At 35.7% G+C, this 27,824-nt stretch overlaps 1 protein-coding gene across 1 annotated transcript; it reads right to left on the reverse strand.

Annotated features, from left to right (window-relative positions):
- Nucleotides 1-22,309: 22,309 nt before the first annotated feature.
- LOC141638152 (bifunctional L-3-cyanoalanine synthase/cysteine synthase, mitochondrial-like) lies at nt 22,310-26,978 on the reverse strand. Its single transcript, XM_074447566.1, has 10 exons — nt 26,713-26,978; nt 24,979-25,088; nt 24,555-24,612; nt 24,189-24,452; nt 23,841-23,978; nt 23,710-23,761; nt 23,418-23,497; nt 23,266-23,325; nt 22,700-22,780; nt 22,310-22,595 (listed from the first exon to the last, which is right to left on the reverse strand). Exons 1-10 carry the CDS (start codon nt 26,902-26,904, stop codon nt 22,497-22,499), a joined length of 1,134 nt encoding a protein of 377 aa, XP_074303667.1. The 5' UTR covers nt 26,905-26,978; the 3' UTR covers nt 22,310-22,496.
- Nucleotides 26,979-27,824: the final 846 nt, after the last annotated feature.

Raw genomic sequence — 27,824 nt, forward strand, 5'->3', positions numbered from 1 at the left:
ATTCAAAAGTCAAAAGTGCATCTACAGATTATTGCTAATTAGACGATTCAAAATATATGTATAATTGCTATATAACAAAAAAATTTTACTAATTGGAGAATTATAATTCATTATTCAAGTTTTTATAAGTTATAACTATTAGATTCGATTTTAGGGGAAAATGTATGTATAAGACTTAATTTGTCTAGGGTTAGGAAAAAAAGGTATAATATGAAAAGTTAATGAAAAATTGTATGTGAAGGAGTAAAATTCGTATGTGAAAAAGTAATTCCGTTATTTGGATGGGCTTGTTAAATGGGCCGGTCTTATAATATAAGGCCATCCCCAAGCAGTGGTCGCGTTAATTAGGTCGCGGTCCGATTTTACTCTTAATCCCACCTTATTAACCTTGACCCATTTTCACCTCCCAAGCAGAAGGTCGCGACTTAGGTTATCAACCCAATCATTTTTCACCTTCCAACCCTTTTTGTTTTGTTTACGACCAATGATAATTTGACACCTATTGGGTCACCAATTGACCTAATAAGGTCAAGAGCAACCAAAGAGGTCACAAATTGACCTTATAAGGTCAAGAGCAACCAAAAGGTCACGCTAATCTCATGCTTAATTGTTGGTTAAGGCGACCCAACAAGGTCGCGACCTCCCTCGTGACCTTGCTTGGGGATGGTCTAAGACCGTCTCATCTAACAATTTGTGAATTAAAAATTACACAAATTGTTCTATAGGACTGTATTATATCATGAGACCAGCCCATAATCCAAAAGCCCAAACAATATTACTCACCTTTTTAATCAAATAACCAAAAGTCGCAAAAAAGTAGTTACTCCGTAATAAACTTGTAAAAAAAAATATTTTATTTTGATAACCTAAACTTTTATATTAATAACTTGTATATTTAAATATGTTAGTTTTTATCATAAAATGCCGTGTTGTTAAAATATAAATTAAATTAAGTTTTATTTTTGGGCTTCTCTCCTTTTGAGCCAGTCCTATGCTATAGGACGGTCCTATAGGAGAGTTGCTATAAAAATTATGGGTCTCAGATGGAATATTGGGCTTGATGAACGCACATTTGCGAAATAAGATGGGACCGTCAGTGTATTATTCGCTGGGCCTCAAATGATGGTTATCTTCCTTCCACAATATAGTAGTATCCGTCTGTGAGAGAGTTAGGCTGGAAAAATAATTTCAAGAATGAACCTCCATCGGATATGTGTAGTTTTTCTTTTTATAGTTTTAATATAGAATATAGATAGATAGATAGATAAAGACTGAAATTCCACAACGTACCTAGTGTTGGACTCTTGTACAGCTTGGGAACTGGAGGTGGTGGCGGGCTGGTAACAGGTGTCTCTAGGAACGCATAATTGTTGTACCGGGCAATGCAAGAAGGATTCAACATCCAACATGCCATACTTCCGGAGCACCGAGCCGGGATGTCGTCAGTTATGACCTGAAGACACACATGACATTTGTAGGGTGTCAAGTCATGTGTACACTGGGCCATGGTGTACACCGTGACGTAGCTATCACGTAATGGAGCAAATCGGTACCCAAAGTACTTGGTCGTCGAAGTGGAAATGTCCCTTTGAGTATAGAATTGCACGGACGTGTTTTGTATTAAGCTCCCCGCCAAGTTCAGGTACGGCTTTTGATGCGTTATCATTCTACGTTTGCTCCATTTGTATATACTGTCATCCTCAACCACTGTCCCAAGAAAAGTATGGTTCGAATACCGAACCATACAGGTCTCAAACCACGTGACCCCCATATTAGACGTTCTGCATTGTACCCGCAACTGCGCAACTCAGTAGTAAGTATGTCTCCGCGACACAGGTAAGCCCCGTAGAAAACCCCACGGCGGTGTGGTCCAAAGTCCGAAGTGTTATTGGTAGCGTAGTAGCTTCTCTTACCCTCTTTGGCTACCCTAGCCATACTTGAAAGGAGCCCTTTTATGTTACGACTAAATGTCTCGACACCCGTAGCTTCGCATCTGCTAGTAATATAAGAATCCCCGAAACCTTTAGAAGTTCCGATATGGAGTACTAAGAACAAAAAGAAGGCTAGAGGTAATGTCGCCATGGTAGCTGCTGGTTTTTCGTTCTGTGTGATTTTCGAAGGCGTTGTAGTAGTGAACTTATTACAAGCAAGTGTAATAACAATAAGGCAAATAAACAAGAGGCATCATAGTCATGAAGAGTTGTGACATGCACTTCTGTTTCTCTTTTGGGGTTTCTTAATTTAAATTTGTCAACTTTGTGCTAAATTTGTCACATTGTTACATAGGATGATGACTTTCTAGTAAAATTAATCAATGATATGAATCATATGATTAACAAAAGACATTATCTGAACATTTGATTGATATATAGTTTTGCGCTGCCTTTCTTTAAACTTCGACGATTATCATTTTAGCATCATTCATGCATGCATTTAGATTTTCTATTTTAATTATGTTAAAATAGAAACCAAGGTGGAAATCGCAAGCGCCGAGTCACTGCAATATGATTTTAGCACTATTAAAGCGGCGACTGGCAACTTTTCTTTAGCTAATAAGCTTGGCCATGGTGGATTTGGTATTTTTTATAAGGTAATTAGTCTGACTAACATCTACATTACTTTTAGAGAGGTATCAACAAAGTCGGAGCTTGTAATTAAGAGATCCGTGTGAGAATTTATTTAGGTTTTTAATAACTATAATAATAAAATGAAAAAAAAAACATCGACAATAACAATAATAACGATAGTAGTGACATAACACTTATAAACCTCATAATAGATGTGACAAAATACAAATAATCGTGACAAAATTTTAGTAATTATGGGAATATATATTGTATATATACTGTGCCTATATATACTGTGACAATATATTTTGTGGCAATTGAATATACATGTAAATATTGAATTTTTTTTCCTACGGGCCCCTTGAGCTACATGAGTAACATCGGTTCATCAGTAAAAACATCGGTTGTGACACTCGGTTGTGACACTCTCGTACAAGTTACTTTACATTGACATCAGTAAAAACCTCGGCTGTAAAACCGCGTTACTATTATCTGAGCGTTTGGACAGATTTTTTCGGTATGGAAAAGTAGGAGGGGATTTCGGAGGAAAAAGAGCAATTGATTCGTTGCTCATCATGGACAATATTGATGCCATTGTCGGCCTTCTACTTGCGTCTTCTTGGATGCTCAATAATCCGATGTGAATGTATCTGGTCACCTCAGTGGTTGGACACACAAATTGTTTCATAAGACCATTTTACATATAAGACCAACTCAATAACATAAAGCCCAAGTAAATTACTTAATATTCTCGTACAAAGATATTTTTTTGATAGCCTAATACTTTATTTTGATAACTTGCCCATTTAAATATGTCGATAGTCATCATAAAACATCAAATTGTCAAAATAAACTTAAATTGTAAATATAATCGAGTGTTGATTATTGGTTATTCTCCTATTGGCCAGTCCTACGTTATAAGACAATCCTATAAAAGAGTTTGTAGCAAATTGTTGTATTTCCTATAATTTAAAAACAATTAAATAAAAAGTTCGGAAAAAAACATACCGAAAAGAATGCGATCGAGACTCGAGTTTGGTAAGAACTCATAGATCAAGACTCTTTCGGTTTTTGACATGCAGAATCCAATCAACTTCACCAAGTTTTTATGTTGTAGCTTCGTAAGTAACATGACTTCATTCTTGAATTGATCTAACCCTTGTCCAGAGTTTCTTGCGAGCCTTTTTATTGCCACCACTTCACCATTTGAAAGTTTTTCCTGTTTATTATAATTGTTAGAAAAAAAAAATATACTACAATTACCAAAAAAAAAAATAATAAAATATAGATGTGATAGAACACGAGTGGTACCTTGTATACCTCTCTGAAACCACCTTGTCCAACTTTGTTTACCTCTGCGAAGTTACTCGTTGCTCTTTTAACACTCGCATAGTAAATATCATAGGTTGTAGACTATCAAAGTCATCCAAGTCCGCTGTTTCAACATAGAAGTTAACAAAAGTGTTGTAGTTTGTAGTAAACCACTAGGGAGGCATAAGGATAGAGTTTCAAACAAGAAAATTACCAATATGCAACGATATGTGAATATGAGATAAAGGACAAATTATTTTGTAAGACTATTTTAAGTGTTAGACAAGTCCAATTACAAAAGGCCCAATAAAATTATTTAATAAATTAGTAAAAAATATTTTATTTTGATAACCTAATATTTTATATTGATAACTTACTTATTTAAAGGTGTCAGTATTACTCATAAGATATCGAGTTATAAAAATAAAAATAAAGTATAAATATAATCTTATGATAAGTTTGGGCTATTCTCTTATTGGACCAGTAGCATAAGACGGTTATGCAAACTTCTAAGTGATGGCCAAGTACAGCACAGAAAATAAAATGCCCCAAAAAATGAGATACATGGCCCATGTTCCCTTAGAGGGCCAACAAGCAAAAACCAAAACACAAAAAGACAGTCTTATGATAATCAAATCCAAACAATAAGCTCAACTAAAATACATAAACAAATAGTTAAAATAAGTATTTTTTTTAATAATCTAATATTTTATATTGATAATTAACCAATATAAATATTTCGGTAATCTAACTAAAATAATAAATTCTCAAAATAAATTAAAAAATAACTAAATATAGAGATTAGTTTGGGCTACTCCTATATCGAGCTCGGTCCTATGCTATAGGACCGTCTCATAGGATTTTTTCAATCAGGCTTTGGATACGGGTTCAAAAATATGGGTCGGATCAGATTGATTAGGTTTTAGTTTTAATTCAGAATTGAATTAGGAAACAATTAGAGGACGCATTGTCTCCTAAACCCTAGTCACTAGCTGTGTAACTGTGTTGCGTTTCCGGAGCCATAGCCTTTAATTATACTACTCTCTCGATTCTTAGGAATTGCCCACTTATTCAAAATTTGCTAGGTTAAGGTCTTGATTTTGAAATTACAACCGCGTCTTTAGTCGAGATGAATGTCGAGGAAAAAGTAAAGGTTAAAGGCGGAGTTAAAAGGCAGAAGTGCCATACGAGCAATGCATCAACTACATATATTCCCGAAGAACTTCAGATTGATATTTTGTCGCGTCTGCCACCGAAAACACTGTCAAGATGCAATTGTGTTTGCAAACACTGGAATACTACATTAATCATTCAGGCTTTCATGCTTAGACACTCTCTTTCGTACGACCAACATCCAAAACTTGCTTTTGTGCCATACAGGTCGATTAAGGGATTTGACTCGATTTTCTCATTCAAGCTCTCCGAGAACATCACCCCCAACAGTCCGACTATGAAGGTACCAAAGACAACAAAAATGAGTGTAAGAAGGTATATTACTAGGTGGATGGCAGAGCTAAGTACAGAGGAGGTAATACTAGGGCATCGCGAACCTTTCACAGATGCTCTCTTAAGCAAAGGCAAATATAATGACATGTCAAACATATGCAATGACCTCGTTTGTCGCTTTGATTTTTATTCAACGCTTGTCGGTCTTTTAAATTTAAAGACGAAGGATTTTATCCATCTTCCTGCAGTAACTACAATATTGTGGGTTATTTCAGATTTTGGTATGCATTAGGTTTTGATCCCATAAAAAAGGTATATAAGGTTCTTTGTATTTATGGTGGAAATAAAGTGTATCCTCGTACCAAGGCCGCGATATTCACTCTTGGTTCGAACCATTGGAAACCAATTGAGAATAAACTAGTTTTTGAACCCATGCACTGCACGGATGGTAACGAAGAGTATTATTAAAAGTGAAACTTAAATATTTTTTGGATTTAGTAAATTATTAAATTTTAGAAAATTTTACTGTCACCCATACATTTTTTATATGTTTATGTTGCTTAATTTTATTTGAAATACTCTGTTTTTTTCTCTCGACTTTTTAACTTATGAGAGGTGAAATCTAAAAAGGGAATATAAAATTGTTGTAGACATAACCTGAATATTTACGCAGTATACAATTAATTTTGTACATTTTTGTACGCATATTTTTGTTATCACCCCTCTTATTTGTTCTTTTATCAATTCTCCATCTTTTCTCTCATTTCATATCCCACCCACCATCACATGGATGCCTAGAAGCAGCATTCACTATCACTGATCGACCCTCCAGTGTAGTGGTGACCACACCCAGCACTTCGGAGTCTCGAATCACGACGTCCCTCTCAACCCATATCTCAGCAACCTCCCACAACTAACCACTCTACAATTCATATCCTACGCCCTCCAACTACCTTACTCCTTCTTAACTCCATCATCCCTTATGTCCCCCATTGTACAACTAAGTGAACAAACCACACTGTACCTCCTGTATAATCATCATCGTTGGCCACGCCATGTGTAACCCCTAACCCTTATCGTAACCGTATGCGACTCTTCACCCCATCATTACCAACCCATTGCATTAATAGGAGATTCAACATTAAAATTAAAATGTATAAAGTATTCTTTTTTGTTAACAACTTATTTACTCATTACCTTTCAATGTGACAATGTTAAATTAGTAGTTAGAAAAATTTCAATTTTGTATTACCTTTTGCTCATGATCTGATATACATATATATCACGGAATTACTCGAGATATTTTAGCTAATCATATTTATTTATATTTCTTATCTAAAACCCAATATCAGAATAAAGTAAGATTATTTCAAGGTAATGAAATTTTGTCTTCCGCTCCTTTCATTAAATGATGCACTTTAATTTAGAGAAAGAATCAAAATTTGTGATTATTAGCAAAATTTACATTTTATAGTAGTCTATGAGATACGATTTTAATAAAATAATTTTTATTTTTATAAATTTCTTAATATACGCAAGATACGTGATGAATATAAGTATATTATTAGAATATGCTTTAATTTTAAAATGTATGATTTTCAGCTAAAAAATGTAAAAGAAAAGATGTCATAAACTTTCTTTTGACCCGTACTCTAACGCTGACCCAACCCGACTCGTATGACTTGTTCCGCCCGACGCGTTTAACTGGTCTACTTTAAGTTATATCTACACGGCTATTCACTATTTTTGTGACAAAAAAAAATCAAAAATATTGATATATTTTATCATATTTTTGACAAAAGAATGAATTTTATCGAATAATACGATTGTCATTTATGAAATTCCGAACCTGGATATGATCTAAACCAACCTAATGCGAAGATCTAAAATAAATAATTTATGAATTTGCTTATTATCATCGAAAATAAAATAAAAATTCAAGTCTAACACTACCTTATAAATAGGTAATTTTGTGTTGATAAAACCGATTTTAAACTCTTTTCCGAAAATATCAAATTTTGTGTTGATAATACGATAAATGTTGAAATGACCGACTCAATCAAATTTGAACCAAATATAGAACATAATTAATATAGGACACAAAATGATAGGACACAAAATGAAACAGTGGATTTGCATTGTGTTTAATAAAACCTTAAAAAGTACAGTCTTATCTTAAAAACGGTCTTCACTCAAGGAAAGTAAAAAAAATTCAATTTAAACGAACCGCATCTTTTCAAAGTAAAAATTTAATTTAAATGAGCCACATATAAGTAATCTGAAAAACCAAATTCAAGAAACCAATTGTTACATTTTTGAATACAAATTTTTGTTTGTAGCCGTTGTAAATAAGAATAATTTATAACGGTAGTGTACCATACAAACCCACACGTTTTTCAAGGGTAATGATACTTTCCGCTCCTTTGTTATAATTTATAAGGGTTGTAAGCAAGACTTATTATTTTCCTTGAAAAGATAAATAAAATAAGCATTAGCAACCTCAATTGAATTAAGGCAATGTTCGGTTAATGTCGTTTCAATGCAAAATCACACAAACACAATCAAAACGATATTTATGAGAAAACTTAAAGCTATTTATTCCCTATATCATATTCATAACTTCATAGAAAAACCATCATAAAATATGGCTAGCTGGCTACACTACGGTAACTTGAAATTAAATGTTGAATTGTCGGGTTAACGAAAAATCACCGTAATGCCAAAACAGCTCCATAAGTAAGTATTCAACACTGCATAGCTCCATAGACAACAATAAAAAAATGCAAATTTATATGACTCGAATGAATAAGCATTCCAGCAGAAAACGTGAATTCACAAACTCGAGTTTACCCTCCACCCCATATCCCCAGCTAATAAAAATAAATTAAAAATAAAATCCACATTTTTCAAGTCGAATTAAGAAACTGTAGTCGTCAGGTGATCTCCTCTTTCTCCTCCTGTAATATGCCTATACAGAAAAATTGGAACAATTTCAAAAATGTATGAGCACGCAAGAAAAGGAAATTTGAATTGAACAATCTAAATACTTTACAGTTAAATATATTAAGAAAAAACTTTAATTCAAAACAAAACACTACTTAGGTTAGTATTGATCAAATTTCATATAATTTTCATCAAACATACCTTATGATGATAGTAGGTGGGTCATTTATCTTTCGGATTGATCAAATTTCCAGTCGGTTACCGTCTATTCGTCAATGTCAAACACTCGTCTAAATTTCTTCTAGAAACGATAATCTTCAAAAGAAAGAAAAAAGAGACATTAAGTTAGTTGTATATTACTTCATGAGTCCCTTCGTTCCAATCTTTTATTACCCTTCAATATTATTCGTGAAGCATATTAATCAAAGATAATAATTGATTGGGACGGAGGATTGGGACTAAGGGAGTACTTAATATTAGATAAAATATGAACATAGTGTATGAAAATGGTCTTTTTCATAAGAGATGCAAAATAAAGAAACGAAGAATGAGATAAGTATATCATCAATGTAGGGCTCAAATTATATTCTGATTTAACTCCTGCTCATACCTTTGTCAGGATTGCAAGGAGAAGATGGAGTAGAATCCGGAAAGAAGTGTGTACTGCTGCGGTTATAGCTACCTGGTATTTTATATGGCAACAAAGAAATGAAGCTAGGTTGTTTAATAGAGTCATGAGGCCTGTACTTGTGATAAAGAATGTGCAGCAGGCCATTAGAATGCGTTTTGTTCATTATCACACAAAGTCTGTCTCAAGTAGAGATAGCTCATGGTTAGTGAGGGTGCAACTCATGTCTAATTAGCACCTTGAAATTGTTTGTTGGAAATTGTATGATGTAATTTGCGGTTTATTAATGAAAAGCTTACCTTTTAGCAAAAAAAAAAAAAAAAAAAAAGTAATATAAGGTTTTGAACGGGTTTTATGATTTGTTGCATAATTGGATATTGCTAAAATCACTCCTACATTTATGGATTTTGAAATAATATATTTGTATCCATTTTTTTCTCCATAATTGGACTATATTTTGTACCATAATTATAGTCAATTGCATAAAATTATGACGCGTAATATATGGCAATTGGCGAGATGATAGAGAATCTGATTGATATTAGGAAGTGAACTGTACAATGGTTTTAGGCGAATTTTCAAATTTAATATTTACTGTACATCTTATATCATTAGTTAGGCCATTTCAAATTTAATATTTTAATATTGATTGTTTAATTAGATTTAGATTTAAGGAATCTTCCACCTAACAATGAAATAAAAATTAGTGCATTTTTTTATTTTTTATATATCAAGAAAAAGGAAAGCATATAAGTGATTGAAGGATTATTTCTAATTTTGAGTTAATTTGAGCAATATTTGCGGAGATATGGTAGAATATATGATTGATTGGGGACTTTAATTTTTTTTTTTTTTTTTTCGTTCACATTTCATTTAAGGAATCTTTTTTTTGGGTTTTGAATTTATTGAATATATTAAAATATACCGTAACTGATGTGTCATTTTAATAAGCAAGTTACACGTGGCAAATTTATAAGCTAATGACATGTGGCAATCAAAGAGGCAACCGGTTGTTGCTTTAATATAATATATGATTTCTAGGTTCTGCAGTGACTATGAACCGACCTTATTGGATAAGCCATAATAGGTTTTGTCTCGATGGAGTGATTTATTGGCTCAACGACAATAAAATTCATGGTAGTAGAGTGCTAACCGTGGTTGCTTTTGATCTGAATCGCGAGGTGTTCACAAATTACAAGCTTTATACGAGACCCATCAAAGAGGCTAAGACAATCAAATACTATTTGACATCCTTGAAAGGCAATCCAACTCTGTTCATTTGGAAGATGGTAAGTTATGAGATACAACAGTTTACATTGTTTAACCATAAAAATCCAAAGGCGGCTTGGAATAGGAGGAGTTTTACTCCACATGATTTCTCCAAAAAGTTCCCTTACGGTCGGACATGTGTTGCAGGAGGTACCATCCTGCTACAACATGTGTGGCCGACTAAAAGTCCGGTGGAACCCCAAGAGCAGGATAAATCACCGTTGTTTTGGTTTAAATGGTATGATCTTGAGAATTTTGCGATAGACTAATATATACTCCATTTGACTATGATGTCGGTAAAAACACTGTTGACACGTCTGTCGTGTACCTGTCAAAAATAAACTAACAAAACTAACTATATAGCTAGGGAAGTCAGGTCGATCTCCACAGGGAGGCAAGATATCTGTAGAAGTCCGTCTATTTGGTCACAAATGGGGGGGGGGGGGTTGTTTGAATTGTTTTCTAAACTACGAAGGATAAAGGGAAGAGAAATAAAGAGCAAGAGCAGTAAAGGCATGAAATGAGTTTTAAATTATCAGATAGAGAGGGACATGTCGGGATTTCGGTTCACTACGGTAGTCCAGTGACTCAGCTGTAAATGACTCAGACGAATTATATGCGAGACGGATACGGAAAGGTCCTTTCGGTCCACTTTCTACCCTAAAATACCGCTAACTTAACTTTCATTCTCGTCAGGGTAGTCTACTGTTCATAGCAGGCCTATTTAGTCCAATCTTTCGATCCAGGATTAATTTTAGCCAGATTAAAGAATGACTCAGAAGCGTGCACTCAACTAAGTTGATAAATACAATTAAATTGCTATGGTGACAGAGTCTCATAATTAATTCATCTGATTCATTTACTACATCGTCACATTCCTACCGCAGATCCCCTAATCCCAACATGAAAAGGGTTTAGCTACTCATGTCGCTAATTAAACTAACAGCAGATAAATTTCCAGCAGTAAACATTATGAAATAACAAGTAAATTGCATAAAAGTAAAATTAGGGCAGAAGAAATAATGAAGTAAACAAGCAATTGAAGCAAACAAATGATTAATTATTATTAAGAGTAGAGAAAGGAATTACGATCAAGCGAATCCGGCGTAAAGAACACAAAATCCGAGTGAAATAAATCCGAGAGCAAGGTTACAATGAAGGGAAAGCAACGTAACAAAGTTTACAGTAGGAAACTTAGATAAATGAAAGGATAGATAAAAGATGCCTAATAACCTAGTTAACGTAGGTTTAAATAGGAAAAGTAATTAAGGTTTGCGAAATAAACAATAACACGGGCTAATTAAAGCCCATAACAGCGAAACCACTCGATCGAGTGGAATAAAACCACTCGATCGAGCAAATCCTCAGCAGCATCTACTCGATCGAGTAGATAGTTACTCGATCGAGTAACTCCTCTTTCAGCAACTTAAGGATCGAGTAGATAACTACTCGATCGATCATCCTGGGATGTAAAAACCACTCGATCGAGTGGTAAAACTGCTCGATCGAGTTCTTTGTCTTCAAATAAGCTCAAGTCCGCGCCCGAATGCCTCCTAATCCGTGCCATGACGCTTCCAAACGCAATATCTCACTCAGGAAAAACCCGTCTCCTCTAAATGCATGCAAAAAGGACGAAAAAGAGTACGATTCCACTACTTTCGCGTTCATTTCTACAAAATGGACAAAACGAACCAAAGTAGCCAATTCGGGGCAAAATACCATAAAAACAGTATAAAAATGCATAGAAATACGTGCTGAAATAGGCTAAAAAAGACTATATATTATGCACGTGTCAACTGTTACAGTAATAAGAAGAAGTTGGAATTCTTTAAATATTGCATCAGACTTATATTTAGGTGAAAATTTAGCAGTTTTTCTTTTAATGTTTCGAATTTTCTCATATATGATTGGCTGTTTGCAACCGATTTTCCCAAAAACTTGTTTAACCGCTGTCGTAGGACTTGTGTTTTAAGAGGTAGCACACAAATAAGATCATACATCCTGTTGTACAGGAAGCAGGGTACATCAGGCCCATATATTATATATTAAACTATTTAAGCCCAAAAAAAAATTCTACCCATCTCCATTTTTCTCAAATTCTGATTTCTCTCCAGTCGACAAACCCTACCCCCTCTTTGTCTTCTCTAAATTTCTCTTAAACGATCCGTAATTCTGATTCTAATATGGTGAAAAGAAATCAATTGACATCATAATCAAGGAGGAAAAACGCATCTAATAATATTTTGGTGAACGGGAAGCAATTTACATCATCAAGAAGGAAAAATGGATCTAATAATACTTTGAGGTAAATTTCTACATCAATCATACGAACTATTATTAGAAGAATACAAGTTCAAAAATTCGAGTACATAAGAATACGAGCTATTAAGATAAGAATATGAGTTAATGTACAAAGATTACGAGCTTAAAAGAATCACGAACTTAAAAATACAAGCACATGAGAATACGAGCTATTAAGATAATAATACGAGCTAATGTAAAAAAAATACGAGTTTAAAGGATTTCGGGCTTAAAAATACTAGCGCATAAGAATATGAGCTATTAATATAAGAATACGAGCTAATTTAAAAAGAATACGAGCTTAAAAGGATCAAGAGCTTTAAAATACGAGCACATAAGAATATGAGCTATAAAGATAAAAATATGAGCTAATGTAAAAAGAATACGAGCTTCAACTATTTTCATGGAGTAAGTCTTGGTTAAGACGGGTCGTTGTGTGAGAGGAAATGGGTAGAGGGGACAAAGGTGGGACCCTCCATGTGCTTCTCCACTCACCCTAAATGGGTCTTTTATGAGAGAATATGGTATCCGTCTTATTAATAAGACGGATAGTTTGGTCTGAAATAAGAATTGGGGATTTTCATGTATTAAAAATTTTGGATAATTTTTTTTTTTCCTCACGAGTCACGTCATATGATTTGCTCCATTATAATAATTTAAAGGAGAATATGATTCATTAAGTGGATGATGGATGAAGATGGAGAGGAGTTAGAAAAATATGGAAGCAGTCAGAGAAAGTAGGAGGATTGAATTCAAAATTGGATTACGTTATTTTATTTTTTTTGTAAAAGTATTTGGAAAAAGACTAAAATAACCTTGGATGTACAATGCTCATTGTACATCCAGTTGTATAGTCTTGGAACTTGAGGTAGCATCCTGCTGATTACTTGGAAGATTTTAAGATACTTCATAGCTGGGTAATGTTCAAACTCTGATGGTCTGTTTGGCATATAGATCTGGTCACTTTAGATCGGATTATTCTCGAGTACAGTTTAAACGGGTTACTTGGCTACGACCTTATGGGTTAGATTGGCTATTTTCAAATCAAGTCATTCTGATGATTATGTCTCATACTACTACGGTTTTTATTTTACTAATTATTTGTTAACATCGGAACAAATTATGTTATCTTAGATCAGATGATTTCCGGATTGGCATTCGAGTTAATTTGGGGACGTAATTTTCAGGAAGCCTCTTTTGGGAGGGCTGATGGGTCATGCCTATCAGCCTATGTTAATACTCCCTCATATTCTAGATAAACGTCCCTATTCATGGGGGCACTAGAATTAAGGAAAGGGATTAAAATAAGGTAAAGTATTGTAGTGGAGTTTGGTAATTGGAGAGAGGGAAGGTATTGTGGGGTATTATTGTCAGTGGGGTGATTAAAATAAGTATTGTTGTGGGGGTAAGTTGATTAAAATAAGTATTGTTGTGGGGTGAGGTGGGTATTGTTGTGGGGTAATGTGATTAAAATAAGTATAAAACTTTACTAAATAAGGAAATAGGAAAGGTATTGTGAATAGATGAAAAAGGAAAGAGGGAAGTTAATGTAGAATAGGAGGGAGTAGTATATAAGATAATAAAAATGGTTTTTCTACGACAACCGGGGGAAGAGGAAGTACTATGGAGATAATAAGAGCGCGGGATGTATATTTAACTAAATATCTTTATCTCAAAAAAAAAAAAACTAAATATCTTTGTACGTTCAATATATAGAATTAATGACCTCATTTGTGTCATTAATGATAATTATTCAAAACGAGTCGGTCTTCTAAACGTAAAAACCCTTGATTTTATCCTTCTTCCTCCTTTAAAGTGTGGGCTTGCTGCCCCACTTTGGTATGCATTAGGGTTTGATCCTGTACGCAAGGTATTCAAGGTTCCGATGTGTATTTATAAGGAATTAAGCACGGGATTTGATACCAAGCCAGCAATATTGACCGTTGGATCGAAATATTGGAACCCAATTGAGTGTAAGTTTTAGAGAAGGTTTTGGAAGATTAATGCATTGTTACTATGATAATTTCAAGCTATTTATAAGCTTTACAAAGGTGTGAACAAGTAAACAAAACAAGTAACAAAATATACATGTGATCCTATATACATGGAGAAGATGAGGGAATCACAACTAATGTTGACTAAAGGCAATATTCACGGCAAGACTATCATAATCACGGCAACACTCCCGCGTAAGAAGGACGGTCGGGGACGAAGTCCAATCTTGGATGCTAGCTCAAGAAACCGGGACTTGTGTAGTGGCTTCGTCAAAGTATCGGCGAGTTGATCAGAACCATTTATGTGCTGAACTCGAACTAAGCCTTGGCGCACCTGTTCTTTGACAAAATGAAAGGAGAGGGCAAGGTGCTAGCTTGAAGGTTTAGAGAAGGTTTTGGAAGATTAATGCATTGTTACTATGATAATTACAAGCTATTTATAAGCTTTACAAAGGTGTGAACAAGTAAACAAAACAAGTAACAAAATATACATGTGATCCTATATACATGGAGAAGATGAGGGAATCACAACTAATGTTGACTAAAGGCAATATTCACAGCAAGACTATCATAATCACGGCAACACTCCCGCGGAAGATGGACGGTCGGGGACGAAGTCCAATCTTGGATGCTAGCTCAAGAAACCGGGACTTGTGTAGTGGCTTCGTCAAAGTATCGGCGAGTTGATCAGAACCATTTATGTGCTGAACTCGAACTAAGCCTTGGCGCACCTGTTCTTTGACAAAATGAAAGGAGAGGGCAAAGTGCTAGCTTGAAGGTTTAGAGAAGGTTATGGAAGATTAATGCATTGTTACTATGATAATTACAAGCTATTTATAAGCTTTACAAAGGTGTGAACAAGTAAACAAAACAAGTAACAAAATATACATGTGATCCTATATACATGGAGAAGATGAGGGAATCATAACTAATGTTGACTAAAGGCAATATTCACGGCAAGACTATCATAATCAAAAGATTATGATTTGGTTTGTTTAACACTCCCGCGCAAGATGGACGGTCGGGGACGAAGTCCAATCTTGGATGCTAGCTCAAGAAACCGGGACTTGTGTAGTGGCTTCGTCAAAATATCGGCGAGTTGATCAGAACCATTTATGTACATATGAGGTACTATGGCTTATCTCGGTCTTACAGAAACTCGGCTTCACTTCCTCTATGTCGCCTGCAATTTATTGTGACAATCTCTCCGCGACTCACTACTCGGCCAATCCCGTCTTCCATTCACGGATGAAGCACGTTGCCCTCTCCTTTCATTTTGTCAAAGAAGAGGTGCGCCAAGGCTTAGTTCGAGTTCAGCACATAAATGGTTTTGATCAACTCGCCGATACTTTGACGAAGCCACTACACAAGTCCCGGTTTCTTGAGCTTGCATCCAAGATTGGACTTCGTCCCCGACCGTCCATCTTGCGCGAGAGTGTTAAACAAACCAAATCATAATCTTTTGATTATGATAGTATTGCCGTGAATATTGCCTTTAGTCAACATTAGTTGTGATTCCCTCATCTTCTCCATGTATATAGGATCACATGTATATTTTGTTACTTGTTTTGTTTACTTGTTCACACCTTTGTAAAGCTTATAAATAGCTTGTAATTATCATAGTAACAATGCCGACCCAATTTTGGCCCTACGCATTTGCCACCGCCACCTATCTCATAAATCGACTACCCACAACCACATTACAAAATAAGACCCCATATCAATTACTCTTTAACTGTGATCCTAATTACAACAAATTAAAACCCTTTGGTTGCCTTTCCTATCCATGGCTCCGTCCATACACCAATCATAAACTCGAACCCAAGTCCACACAATGCGTATTTGTCCGCTATTCAAACACCCAAAGTGCCTATCTATACTATGACCCAATTACCCGGAAACTATATACTTCTCGCCACGTTCGATTCGTCGAGCATGAATACCCATATTCCACTCTCATCACCTCTCCTCCGTCATCTATCACTTCTCCTGACCAATGGTGTGAGCTTACCATTCCCCTCCTCGACCCACCACTACCCATTCCCACCACACCTACCGTCACTCCCGACCCTCCACCAACGTCCTTTACACCCTCGAACCCCTCTGACCCGAACACTCCCACACCAACCCAGCCGCACACATCCTCACCACCCACTCAACCCACCACCTCCCCCGCATCCAGTGACACACCACCCTCACCCCCTCTCTCCACCCCCACTCGTACCCCGAACCTCACTCCCTCTCCTTCTCCACCTCCACCTTCACCACCACCTCCACCTCCCTCTCGTGTCACAACTCGCCTCTCCAACAACATCGTCAAGCCGAATCCTCGTTATGCTAAAACAGCCACCGTTCCCACTCCTCATCTCACTCCCACCACCACCAAGCAGGCGCTCATCGATCCGCGATGGCACAATGCCATGCTCGATGAACACCAAGCTCTCCTTCGCAATCAAACTTGGACCCTTGTTCCCCGTACCGCAGCCCAAAATATTGTTGGTTGTAAATGGGTATATCGCGTGAAGTACAACCCAGATGGCTCCTTGAAACAATACAAAGCTCGATTAGTCGCCAAAGGATTTCACCAACGCCCTGGCATTGACTATTCGGAAACCTTTAGTCCCGTAATTAAACCTGCAACCATCCGTCTGGTTCTCTCAATTGCCGTGGACTGCCAAGAGCGGTAAGTCGATGGTGTTAGCTTGATGCAATTTGGGAAGGAGTTGGAAATGAGGGGTTTGTTTGGTTCATCCGAGTTGGGAATGAAGGTGTTGTTGTGGTTGGTTGACATGGTGATTGCGTGAAGTACAACGAAGACGATTAGGATCGGTAAGGATCTGGATACCATGTAAGTTTTAGAGAAGGTTTTGGAAGATCGATTGATGCATTGTTACTATGATGATTACAAGCTATTTATAAGCTTTACAAAGGTGTGAACAAGTAAACAAAACAAGTAACAAAATATACATGTGATCCTATATACATGGAGAAGATGAGGGAATCACAACTAATGTTGACTAAAGGCAATATTCACGGCAAGACTATCATAATCAAAAGATTATGATTTGGTTTGTTTAACATTGAGGATGACTGTTTGCCATCTTCACTAACCAAGGGCTTGTCTTATTCACCTCGCGCCAATAGTTTCTGTCTTGATGGAGTGATTTCTTGGGTCCATAAACATTACCTTCAGGATGCTCTGCGGCTAACTGTTATTGCTTTTGATTTGAATCGCGAGACGTTCAGAGATCACGAGCTTGTTATGACAACCAACGAAGATGTCGCAGGCAGCAAACTATGGATGCTACTATTTGACATCTCTGAAAGGAAGCCCAACTCTCTTCACTTGGAACACAAAAAGTGATGAGATACAACCGTTGACATTGTTTAACCATAAAAATCCGAAGGTGGGTTGGAATCGAAAGAGTTTCATTTCACAGAATTTTCCTTTGAGGTTCTATAACAGCATTGGTAGAACTTCTAGGGATGTATGCATTGCAGGTGGCAGCATTATCCTCCTACACGATGCGGCGTTGATTCAAGGTGGTGTGGAATCCGAAGACCAGGATGATATAAAGTCTTGGTATAAATTGTACGATCTTGAAAATTTCGCGATGGAGTAATAATATTAATAATATACACTTATATTATCCGTTTTTGAATTTGATGGTCGCCAAGGTAAAAACATTGATTATTTATTTTGCTTTCATAATACCTGGTACAAATTATATATATTATCTAGTATCTGAACTCGATTCACGAATGATCCAACTCTTATGGTCTGTTTGGCATAATGTCTCATATTAATTCCAAGTGGATTCCGACTTTTCTGCACAAGAGGGATCAACGGCCACACGAGAGTCATCTTTTCCTTCTACGAGTAATAAGCAAGAAAATGTATGTAGATCTCCGTTTCCATTATAAGACGAGGCACGAGTGAATGGGGCCAAATGCACGCAATAACCTTACCCATGCGCTCACAACACTATGAGACTATGTCCAATGACCCATGAAAATTGTGTCTAGAATTGCACGAAATGGTTAAAAATGAAAATTTCGTCGAGAGTGACATGATCTGAGTCATCTGACAACAAAGACATATGCTTTTCATTGATTTTTTTTCCAAAATAGGCTTCCAATACAAAGAAATTAACAAAATGAGACACATATGAAAGTATCGAACCCACAATCTCGGCCCTATTATCATCATACAATAACCACCCGGCCATATTAACACTTCTAAACTAAGGACACAATTAAATTCTAATGCTAAAATCTGTCATACATTGAGCATTAAATGCGATTAAATGCGTTTAATAAGTTGCACAGCTATTATACTAATTAGTACTATTAAAACGCTAATTATGTACACAGAAATTAGCTTAGCCTGGTGGTTAATGTACAAGGCTAAATAGTGTTCAGCACCAGTTCGACTTCCCCTCTTCTACATATTTGACTTTTTTTTTTTTTTTTTTTTTGCAAAACTGAAATAGCCGATGTCCTGCTAAGCGATTTTGTCCACGCTCACCCACCAAGCGACTTGGTTCAAAAACGCACTCCCTTAATATTAGCTCTATTTACATGTAACCTAGGATAAGGTCGCTTAGGGGGAGAGCGGCTTGAATCCGAACCTAGCTTCAGTGATAACGTGGACCCATTTTGAGTAATAAGTTTGAAACTTACACCATTTTGTTAACTTCTTTGATTTTTTGCCTCATTTTAGAAAAAAAATACCTTTTTTTTTATTATTCTTAGAAACAAAATGTTCTTTGTGTTGGATTTGGACTTTCATTAGTCGGTTTTCTTATTTATGAAAACGGGTTGAATGTGACCGGTAAAGCCCTCTAAAGTTATATGATCCATTGGGCTAGAGTGCATCTCATCGATGCGGTTAAATACATAGTGTGATGGATCTTGATAAGTGTAGAAACATTTATTATACGTGGACACGACCTAATGGGCCCAAATACGATTTATTATTATGATTGGTCTCTCCTCCTGTCTAGAATAAACCTAAAAGAGGGAAGAGAAGACCTAGTATACTAATCATGTTATTACTTATTATTATTACTTATTATTATTATTATACGTTCAGACGACGATCATTATTCTTGTTAAAGGTATGTATATCTTATCTGATGATCCTTATAATTTATCTTACACTTTGTTCATAGAGCTAATGAAAACGGCCAAGAGTAATCAATTTTGACTGATACCGGAAACCACATTATTGCGTGCCACAATGGCATTTGTGAGTCGTACTAACAAAAACGCAGAATATCATACTAACAAACAGAGGTAACAAGCAAATTATAAGTCAATTTACTCATTAATTCTACTCCGTATTAGACAGTCGATAAGAAGGCGAAGTGGCAGTATGCGTGAATGCCTGACATGATTTCTTTTAGTTTGGATAAGATCATTTGTTGGTGGTTTTAAGGTCACTTTGAATACGAATTAGTACGGTTATTTTAATTAGAGGCGAGTCATTCATGTCGTTATGAGTCAATTTCGCCTGTTCTGGATCATGTTAGATATTCTTAGATCAGATGATTCAAAAGGAAATTAAGCCGGGACATTGGATTAGTTTCGTCGGGTTTATTTAACTAGTGTACTGAAGAGGCAAAGAGGCCAGGTAGTTTTATCTGTTTGTTTTAGGAAAGTATTAGGATTTGGAAAATTTAGGAAAGTTTTCAGAAATTAGTAGGACAACACGGTTGTAGCATGGTTTCCTAAATCGACTTTTGTTAGTACAAATAAATACCCTTTATGATTGTCTAAATTCTAATGTTGTGGTCTTGATTGAACTAACAACGTCTTAATTAGTCGAGTGATCTTTCGAGTTTTAACGTCCAATATGAGTGTTGCATCAATTGAAGACATTCCTGAAGAAATTAAGACTGATATCTTGTTTAGATGCAAATGGGTTTCGAAACATTGGAATACTACATCAACCATACAAGCATTCCTGCTGAACCACTCTCGTTCATACGACGAGCATTCAAAACTTGCCTTTGTGGCACTGGCACCGTCACACTCAGCAGTTTGGAGATGTAACGAGGTTATCTCGTTCGAGTTAGCTAGTAACAACACCAACAACACCGCGACTATGACTGTACCAAAGGCGACAACAATGAGTGTAACTATTGTGTGGGATAATTTTACAGGCTCCGGGATAAAGGCGAGTACCGAGGAAGTATTCTTAGGGTATCAGAAATATTTCACTGATCATCTCATGGCCTGCAATGCTTACATGTCCAATCTATGCAATGACCTAATTTGTCTATATGACGAGTCTTCAACTAGTGTCGGTCTTTTAAACGTAAGAACCGAGGATTATATCCATCTGCCTGCAATAAGTATGGAGTCTGTGGATCAATACATCAGATTTTGGTATGCATTAGGGTTTGATCCTGTGAATAAGGTATTCAAGGTTCTGAGCATTAACAATCGAAGCAAAGGGTATGGTACCAAGGCCGCGATACTGACTCTTGGATCGGATAATTGGAAACCGATTGAGTATGAATGTTTACCTTGTTCAGTGACTGTGGACTCGCCTTATTGGAGTAGCAACAATAGCTTTTGTCTTGATGGAGTGATTTATTGGGTCAATGAAACTGAAATTGATCGTTATGCTATTATGTTAACCGTTGTTGCTTTTGATCTAAATAGCGACACGTTCAGAGATTACGAGCTGGTTGTCGAAGATGCTGGGACATTTAGATACTATTTGACATCCTTGAAAGGGTGCCCGACTCTGTTCATTTGGAAGGAGGAAAATGATGAGATACAACAGTTGACATTCTTTAATCATAAAAATCTGAATGCTGCTTGGAACCGGAGGAGTTTTACTTCACATGATTTTCCGAAAATCTTCAATCACGGCAGTCCATCGACTTGTGTTGCAGGAGGCAGCATTCTGCTACATCGTGTGAGGCCGATTCAGAGTTTTGTGGAACCTCCAGAGCAAGATTATTCTTGGTGGTCAAAGTGGTATTGGTATATATGGTCTGATCTTGAGAAATTTGCGGTTGAATAACATATATCGTCGTATATGATCCCTATTTGACATTGATGATCAACATTCAACAATATAAAACTTTGAATGTTCATTTCTTTGTATCACCTGCAATGTTTTATATTGATTGTTGAAGTACACACAAATTTGTCATACACGCATGTATACGGACTTTTTTTTTTAAATGTTTTTAATTAAACTATTTAGTTCATAATCTTTAGTTCTCTATTAATTTTATGAGAGTGATAAACAAAATTTATCGGTTTCCGAATTGTGGTAGAATAATTAAGGAAAGTATAAATAGAATAGTGTTGAAATATGGTTTCCAAAAGTTACCTACCTTGCCCTTACGTCATAGGCAGATTCCGGCTACATCGTTTGCAGCCGATTGGAGCTTTGCGTGAAATTTTCGAAGAACTCCCAGATCATGTGTCTTGGTCTTGGTCTTGGTATGTATTGTATGATCTTGAGAAGTTCGCCTTAGAGTAATACTCCGCATATATATCCTCTTATATTGTCTTCATTTGACTTTGATGCTCAACTAAGGTAAAACTTCGATAATTTATTTCTTTGTATCAAGCAAGTCCTAGATTTTTCGAATTGGTTCAGGGTCTTTCAGAGAATCAGATCATTATCATTTTTACTAGTTACTGTAATAGCATTACCTGCACAGTCGCACGACTTATGAGATTTTAGTTAAAAAACTTTGGTTTTCAACTGGATTGAAGGCATTTCAGAGAATCAGAGCATTAAGTGTCAGGTTAACTTTTTTCTGTACTAGTATTACATTCATATAGAAACATTAAAACTTCACTAATGCTGACGGCTTAGATCGAAGATTTTCATTCATAGATACTCAAATTCATGGCTTTTGTGAATTTGAGTTGTGAGTACAAACAACAAAGTAGAAACCACTAGAAAAGGATACAATAAAAATGTCTGACACGAGTCGATTCTAATAGCAATTTATTTGGATGGTCCAACTTATTATTGCCACAGAAGTACTGCAAATGCTATGATCATTCAACTGAGACTGGTTGCATTTTCTCGGCCTCTTCCCGCAACTCTTGGAACAAGGCAGACGACAAGTACCGCTCTCCGAAACTAGGGTGGATAGTCTATTAAGATCAATCAAAGCATACATGTAAAGTTGTAAACCATAACCATTACAGCCAGTAAAAAAATCGGTCATTAAATCAGGATTTTGTAATCTAAGTCTTACCACAATGAGTTTCCCCTTGTTTTCTGGTCTTTGAGCAAGTTCCAGTGCTGCTACTGTGTTCGCTCCTGACGATATCCCAACCTTTATAATTCAAGTGTCAAAACTAACATCAGTTTTCCAGAAACATCAGCTAAATTTAGAACATTTCACGTTACGAATCTGCAATGAATTCTCAAAGTCGGATTATAGGATTTTATCTGTAAGGGACTGCCAAAAATAGATGACATTTAACGATAAGGCCAATAATTGACTGATAGTTGGTTGCAGGGCCGTCTAATAAGGTGTTGATTAGGCTCTCATGGACAGAGCCGGGATCCCTCAAAAATTGGGTCCCTGATTTATACGCGTAAGAAAAGTTGTTTCATTATGGCATAATCATGACAGTTGATAAGACCGGTACTAGATGGACACAGAAATAATCTGGAATAAAGCGTGGCACTGAACGCAGGAGGTCACACTACCTCCGCAAAGTACACTTTTGTGAATTAATACAATGCAGCTAAGGCTAGCGATATTCGACCAACTAGTGATGTAAATTAAATATGTGTAATAAAATTTAGTGTTACCATAAGTCCTTCCTTTAGTGCCAGCTGCCTCGCCATTTTTACTGCATCATCACTCTTAACCTGTTACAGTTTTTGCAGAGTTTGAATATTGCCGGGTAAAACATATTTATACCTTGATTCTACTATATTATTGGAAGAGGATAGAAATTTACCTCAAGAACTGCATCCATAACATCCATATCTAAAATATCCGGTTTGAATCCAACGCCATTGCCAGTTATAAGATGAGGCCCTATTTACATCGGAACCAAGGTAAGCAAGTATTCTTTTGTAACTGGCAATGAATGTACTATTATGGGTCGGTCACCTAGAACTACTGTTGAACAGCTTATTCAGGTACATATGACCCCTTTACCTCTACATAACCGAGAGCGTTTGACTGTTTGAGGCATTTAGGTAATGTTATTTCGAAAATAAGAAGGTGAAAGTAAATAGTCTACATACCTGGTTTACCTCCATTGAGTACATTGCTTTCAGCTGGTTCAACTCCATAAATCTACACCACCAGTAAATATTTAAGTACAGCAATAAACGCCAAAACTGAAATAAAAATGTATAGCTATAAGAAAATGCACCTTGACATTGGGGTTTTGAGATTTGAGATACTGTCCTACACCAGAAACAGTTCCTCCACTACCGATCCCCATCACAAAGATGTCTACTTTCCCTTGAGTGTCATCCCATATTTCCGGTCCTGTCGTCTCAAAATGCACCTGTTTTCTCCCCCATTATAATATATGTCAGATTTCCTATTTACTTGTTAAATTTCAGAAACAAAGAAACATTGTGCGTTGTCTGACTACGTCATAATATAAGAAGCATAAGCAGTTTAGTAAGTCATATTGTATCATATTCCTCTATTACAAACGCACATTACTACTTGTATATCAAACCTCAAAATCGGGTTTCAAGAAGAGACTGACCTGAGTATTAGCAGGATTAGCAAATTGCTGAAGCATGAAAGCATCAGGAGTAGAATCCAAAAGCTGGTAAGCCTTCTTGACTGTACCTCCCATTCCTTTCTCCGGGTCAGTGAGAATTAATTCAGCACCAAATGCTAACATGGTCACCCTTCTCTCTAAGCTAGTGTATGACGGCATTGTCAATACCATCTTGTATCCTTTCATTGCAGCAATGAAGGCCATGCTTATCCCCATGTTCCCTGATGTTGGCTCTATCAGAACTGTCTGAATTCCGAGAAAATCTCTTGGGTTAGATCAAACTAAAATTTATAGGATTATTAAAAAAACAACATATTAATAAAAATTTTCCCTTATATGAATTCTGACCTTCCCTGGTGTAATAAGTCCTCTTTTCTCGGCATCTTCTATCATTGCTAGAGCTGGTCTGAAGCAGTTATAATTGTCAGTTCTTTTCTGATGCTACAACATTTATGCAAAACATTTGCTTTCAAAGTTTGAAAGAAACATAGTTCAGTACAGTTCATTTGAGTTCAGATCAGTTCAGTTCAATTCAGTCAATTTCAGTCCAAAAGAACCGAGTCATTTAAGATATTTTTAACACTAGTAGTGTCTAACATCGTACCCCAAAAACACGACAGTACCATCAAAAATAGTAGTGTCCGACACTAGTACATGCACCCGAGTCCAACTTGTGCATTACACAGACTACACAGTTACTAAGCATAAGCACAGCACAAGTGCACAAGTGAATGAAGAAATTCAATTTATAAACCCGAGATGAGAAACATGCCTGTCTTTGATACTAGCAGTAGGCTGCATCATCTCCTGTTTGACGGCGATGTATGCTCCACATCCTTCACTGATCTTGTTTAAGAAAACCAAGGGAGACTTTCCTATAAGCTGTTGATTGAGATTGTGTGATATCAGTTCACTATTCCAATGGCAATGACATTATTCAGGGTCTCTGGTTTCGGATAGTAAATGAGTGTGTGCCACCAGAGAAGCAATAACTGATTACTACATCTTACTCCCTCAGTACCGCTCGTTTGTTTACATATTCCATTAATATGGGTGTGTCATTCATTTATTTAACTTTCAATATTGAAAATATTTTTGAAGAATAATATAATCATCGGCATAACCTATGGTTCACTTGTCAATCAATAATAATACCTACAAATGGTCCACTCCTATTTCTACAGTCTTTATGCCAAAACCATAGGTAAACAAATCAGTTCCAAGACTATACAACTGGATGTACAATGAGCATTATACATCCAAGGTAATTTTAGTCTTTTTTTCAAATATATTTGCAAAAAAAAAGAGTAACGTAATTCAATTTTCAATATAATCCTCACTCTCTCTCAGACTGTTTCCATATTTTTCTAACTTCTCTTCATCTTCCTCCATCATCCAGTTAATGAATCATCATCTCCCTTAAATTATTATAATTAATTGACTATGCAGAACTCAGCATCATCTTGAAGGAATTTTTTTATCCAAAATTTCTAATGCATGAAAATAGTTGAAGCTCGTATTATTTTTACATTAGCTCGTATTCTTATCTGAATATCTCATATTCTTATGTGCTCGTATTTTAAAGCTCATGATCATTTTAAGCTCGTATTCTTTTTACATTAGCTCGTATTCTTATCTTAGTAGTTCGTATTCTTATGTGCTCGTATTTTTAAGCTCGTGTTCTTTTTACTTTAGCTCGTATTATTATCTTAGTAGCTCGTATTCTTATGTGCTCGTTTTTTTAAGTTCGTGATCCTTTTAAGCCCGTATTCTTTTTACATTAGCTCGTATTCTTATCTTAATAGCTCGTATTCTTAGGTGCTCGTATTTTTAGTTCATATTCTTTTAATAATAGTTCGAATGATTGGTGTAGAAATTTACCTCAAAGTATTGTTAGATGCATTTTTCCTTCCTGATGATGATATAAATTGCTTCTCGTTCACGAAATATTGTTAAATACGTTTTCCCTCCTTGATGATGATGTAAATTGCTTTCCTTTCACCATTTTAGAATCAAAATTATGGAGAAGAGAGATTTGTCGACTGTCGTTTAAGAGAAATTTAGAGAAGGAAAATAATAGGGTTTGTCGACTGAAGAGAAATCAGAATTAGGGAAAAAGGAGATGCGTAGAATTTAGTGTTATTTTTACTGGGCTTAGATAGATATATATAATATATGGGCCTGTTGTATAATGCTACTGTATAACAGGATGTAGGATCCTATTTGTATAAACAAATGAATGGGGACGGAGGGATTATGTTTTTACCAACAAAATAAAAACAATATTAACTGTGTTTCTGGGAATTTCCTACTCTTATAAGAGATTTTATTGTCAACCAAACAACACTAAGACATTTATAAGACACTTTTATACAAATACTACAGAAGCAATACTTGTGTATATTGTAAAACGGTTCTTTGACAATTAGTTTAACATTAATATATATGGGTATTTCTAACCAAATGACAACATGAAAAACAAGTGAAGAAAGGAAAGGAAACAAACATGGGAAACATGAGGTTTGATATTAGTCCCTGGAAAAGCAGATGGAAAATCAGAAAAGCTCCTGAGAAATGGTGCAGCACTGGCAGTAGCACTAGCACTAGCACTGCTGGAGAAGTATCTCACTGTTTTTGTGATGAATTCAGTTGATGTTCTTGATCTTCTCATCATGCTTCTAATTACATTAGTTGCCATAATAGATTTTACCAATGAAGGAAGTAAGCACTCAAAATGAACAAGTTTTTTAAGTCAGTTGTTTGTTTTGGGTAGTGCATGTGTTTGAACTTGTGAGTTTGTTTGGTCTTTATAGTATTTTTTATTCAGGTAAAAAATCCGGTTTAGTTTGGATCTGAGTAAATTGGTTATTTGAGATTCGAGAATCCAGACATTCGAATAGTTTTTAGATGGGTTATGATTGAAGAGTTATATTGAGTCGTTTTGAATTATAATTAGCTCAAAATAATATTGGCTAACCATTAATAGAACGAGTATGGGACACTTCTTTCATTCTTGTGTTACGCTGTTTCCACATTTTCAACATGTTTTTTTTTTTTTTTAACAGAACCGAGAGAAGATTCAAGACTCAAATCCAGGAATTTTTAATTTAAATTAACAAATTAAATGTAAAGTAAGCTTCTTTGTATTCTGATTTTAAATGTGTAACTTATTTCGATTTTAAGTAGAGTTGGTCCAGACTAATAAAAAGGCTATTTAGATGTATTAAGATGAATTTTGTCGTAGATGTATTCTTATTCATCAAATTTTTGATTTACGAGATCATATTTCAATCAGTTCATCTAAATGTTATAGTAATTTATTAGGACCACGAAGTCGATAAAACTCATTATTTAGACGACTAAAACAACCCATTACATGATTGTTTTACCTTTTTTGAGTGTAGTGGGTATACTACACTGCTTTAATTGATTTTACAATTAATAGATGTAGAGTAATTTGGCAAGAAATGCATATAATATGGGAGTGTGGTCTTAACTTTGTTGAGGAGATACTTTAATTAGACAAATAGACCAGATACATGAGACATTGATTAGAGTCAAGTAAAGATAGCTCAAAAAGTTGGATGTATACAATGTTTGCAGTACAACCTAGTATTC

The sequence above is a fragment of the Silene latifolia genome, unplaced genomic scaffold (genome assembly GCF_048544455.1).
Source record: "Silene latifolia isolate original U9 population unplaced genomic scaffold, ASM4854445v1 scaffold_187, whole genome shotgun sequence".
Taxonomy (NCBI): domain Eukaryota; kingdom Viridiplantae; phylum Streptophyta; class Magnoliopsida; order Caryophyllales; family Caryophyllaceae; genus Silene; species Silene latifolia.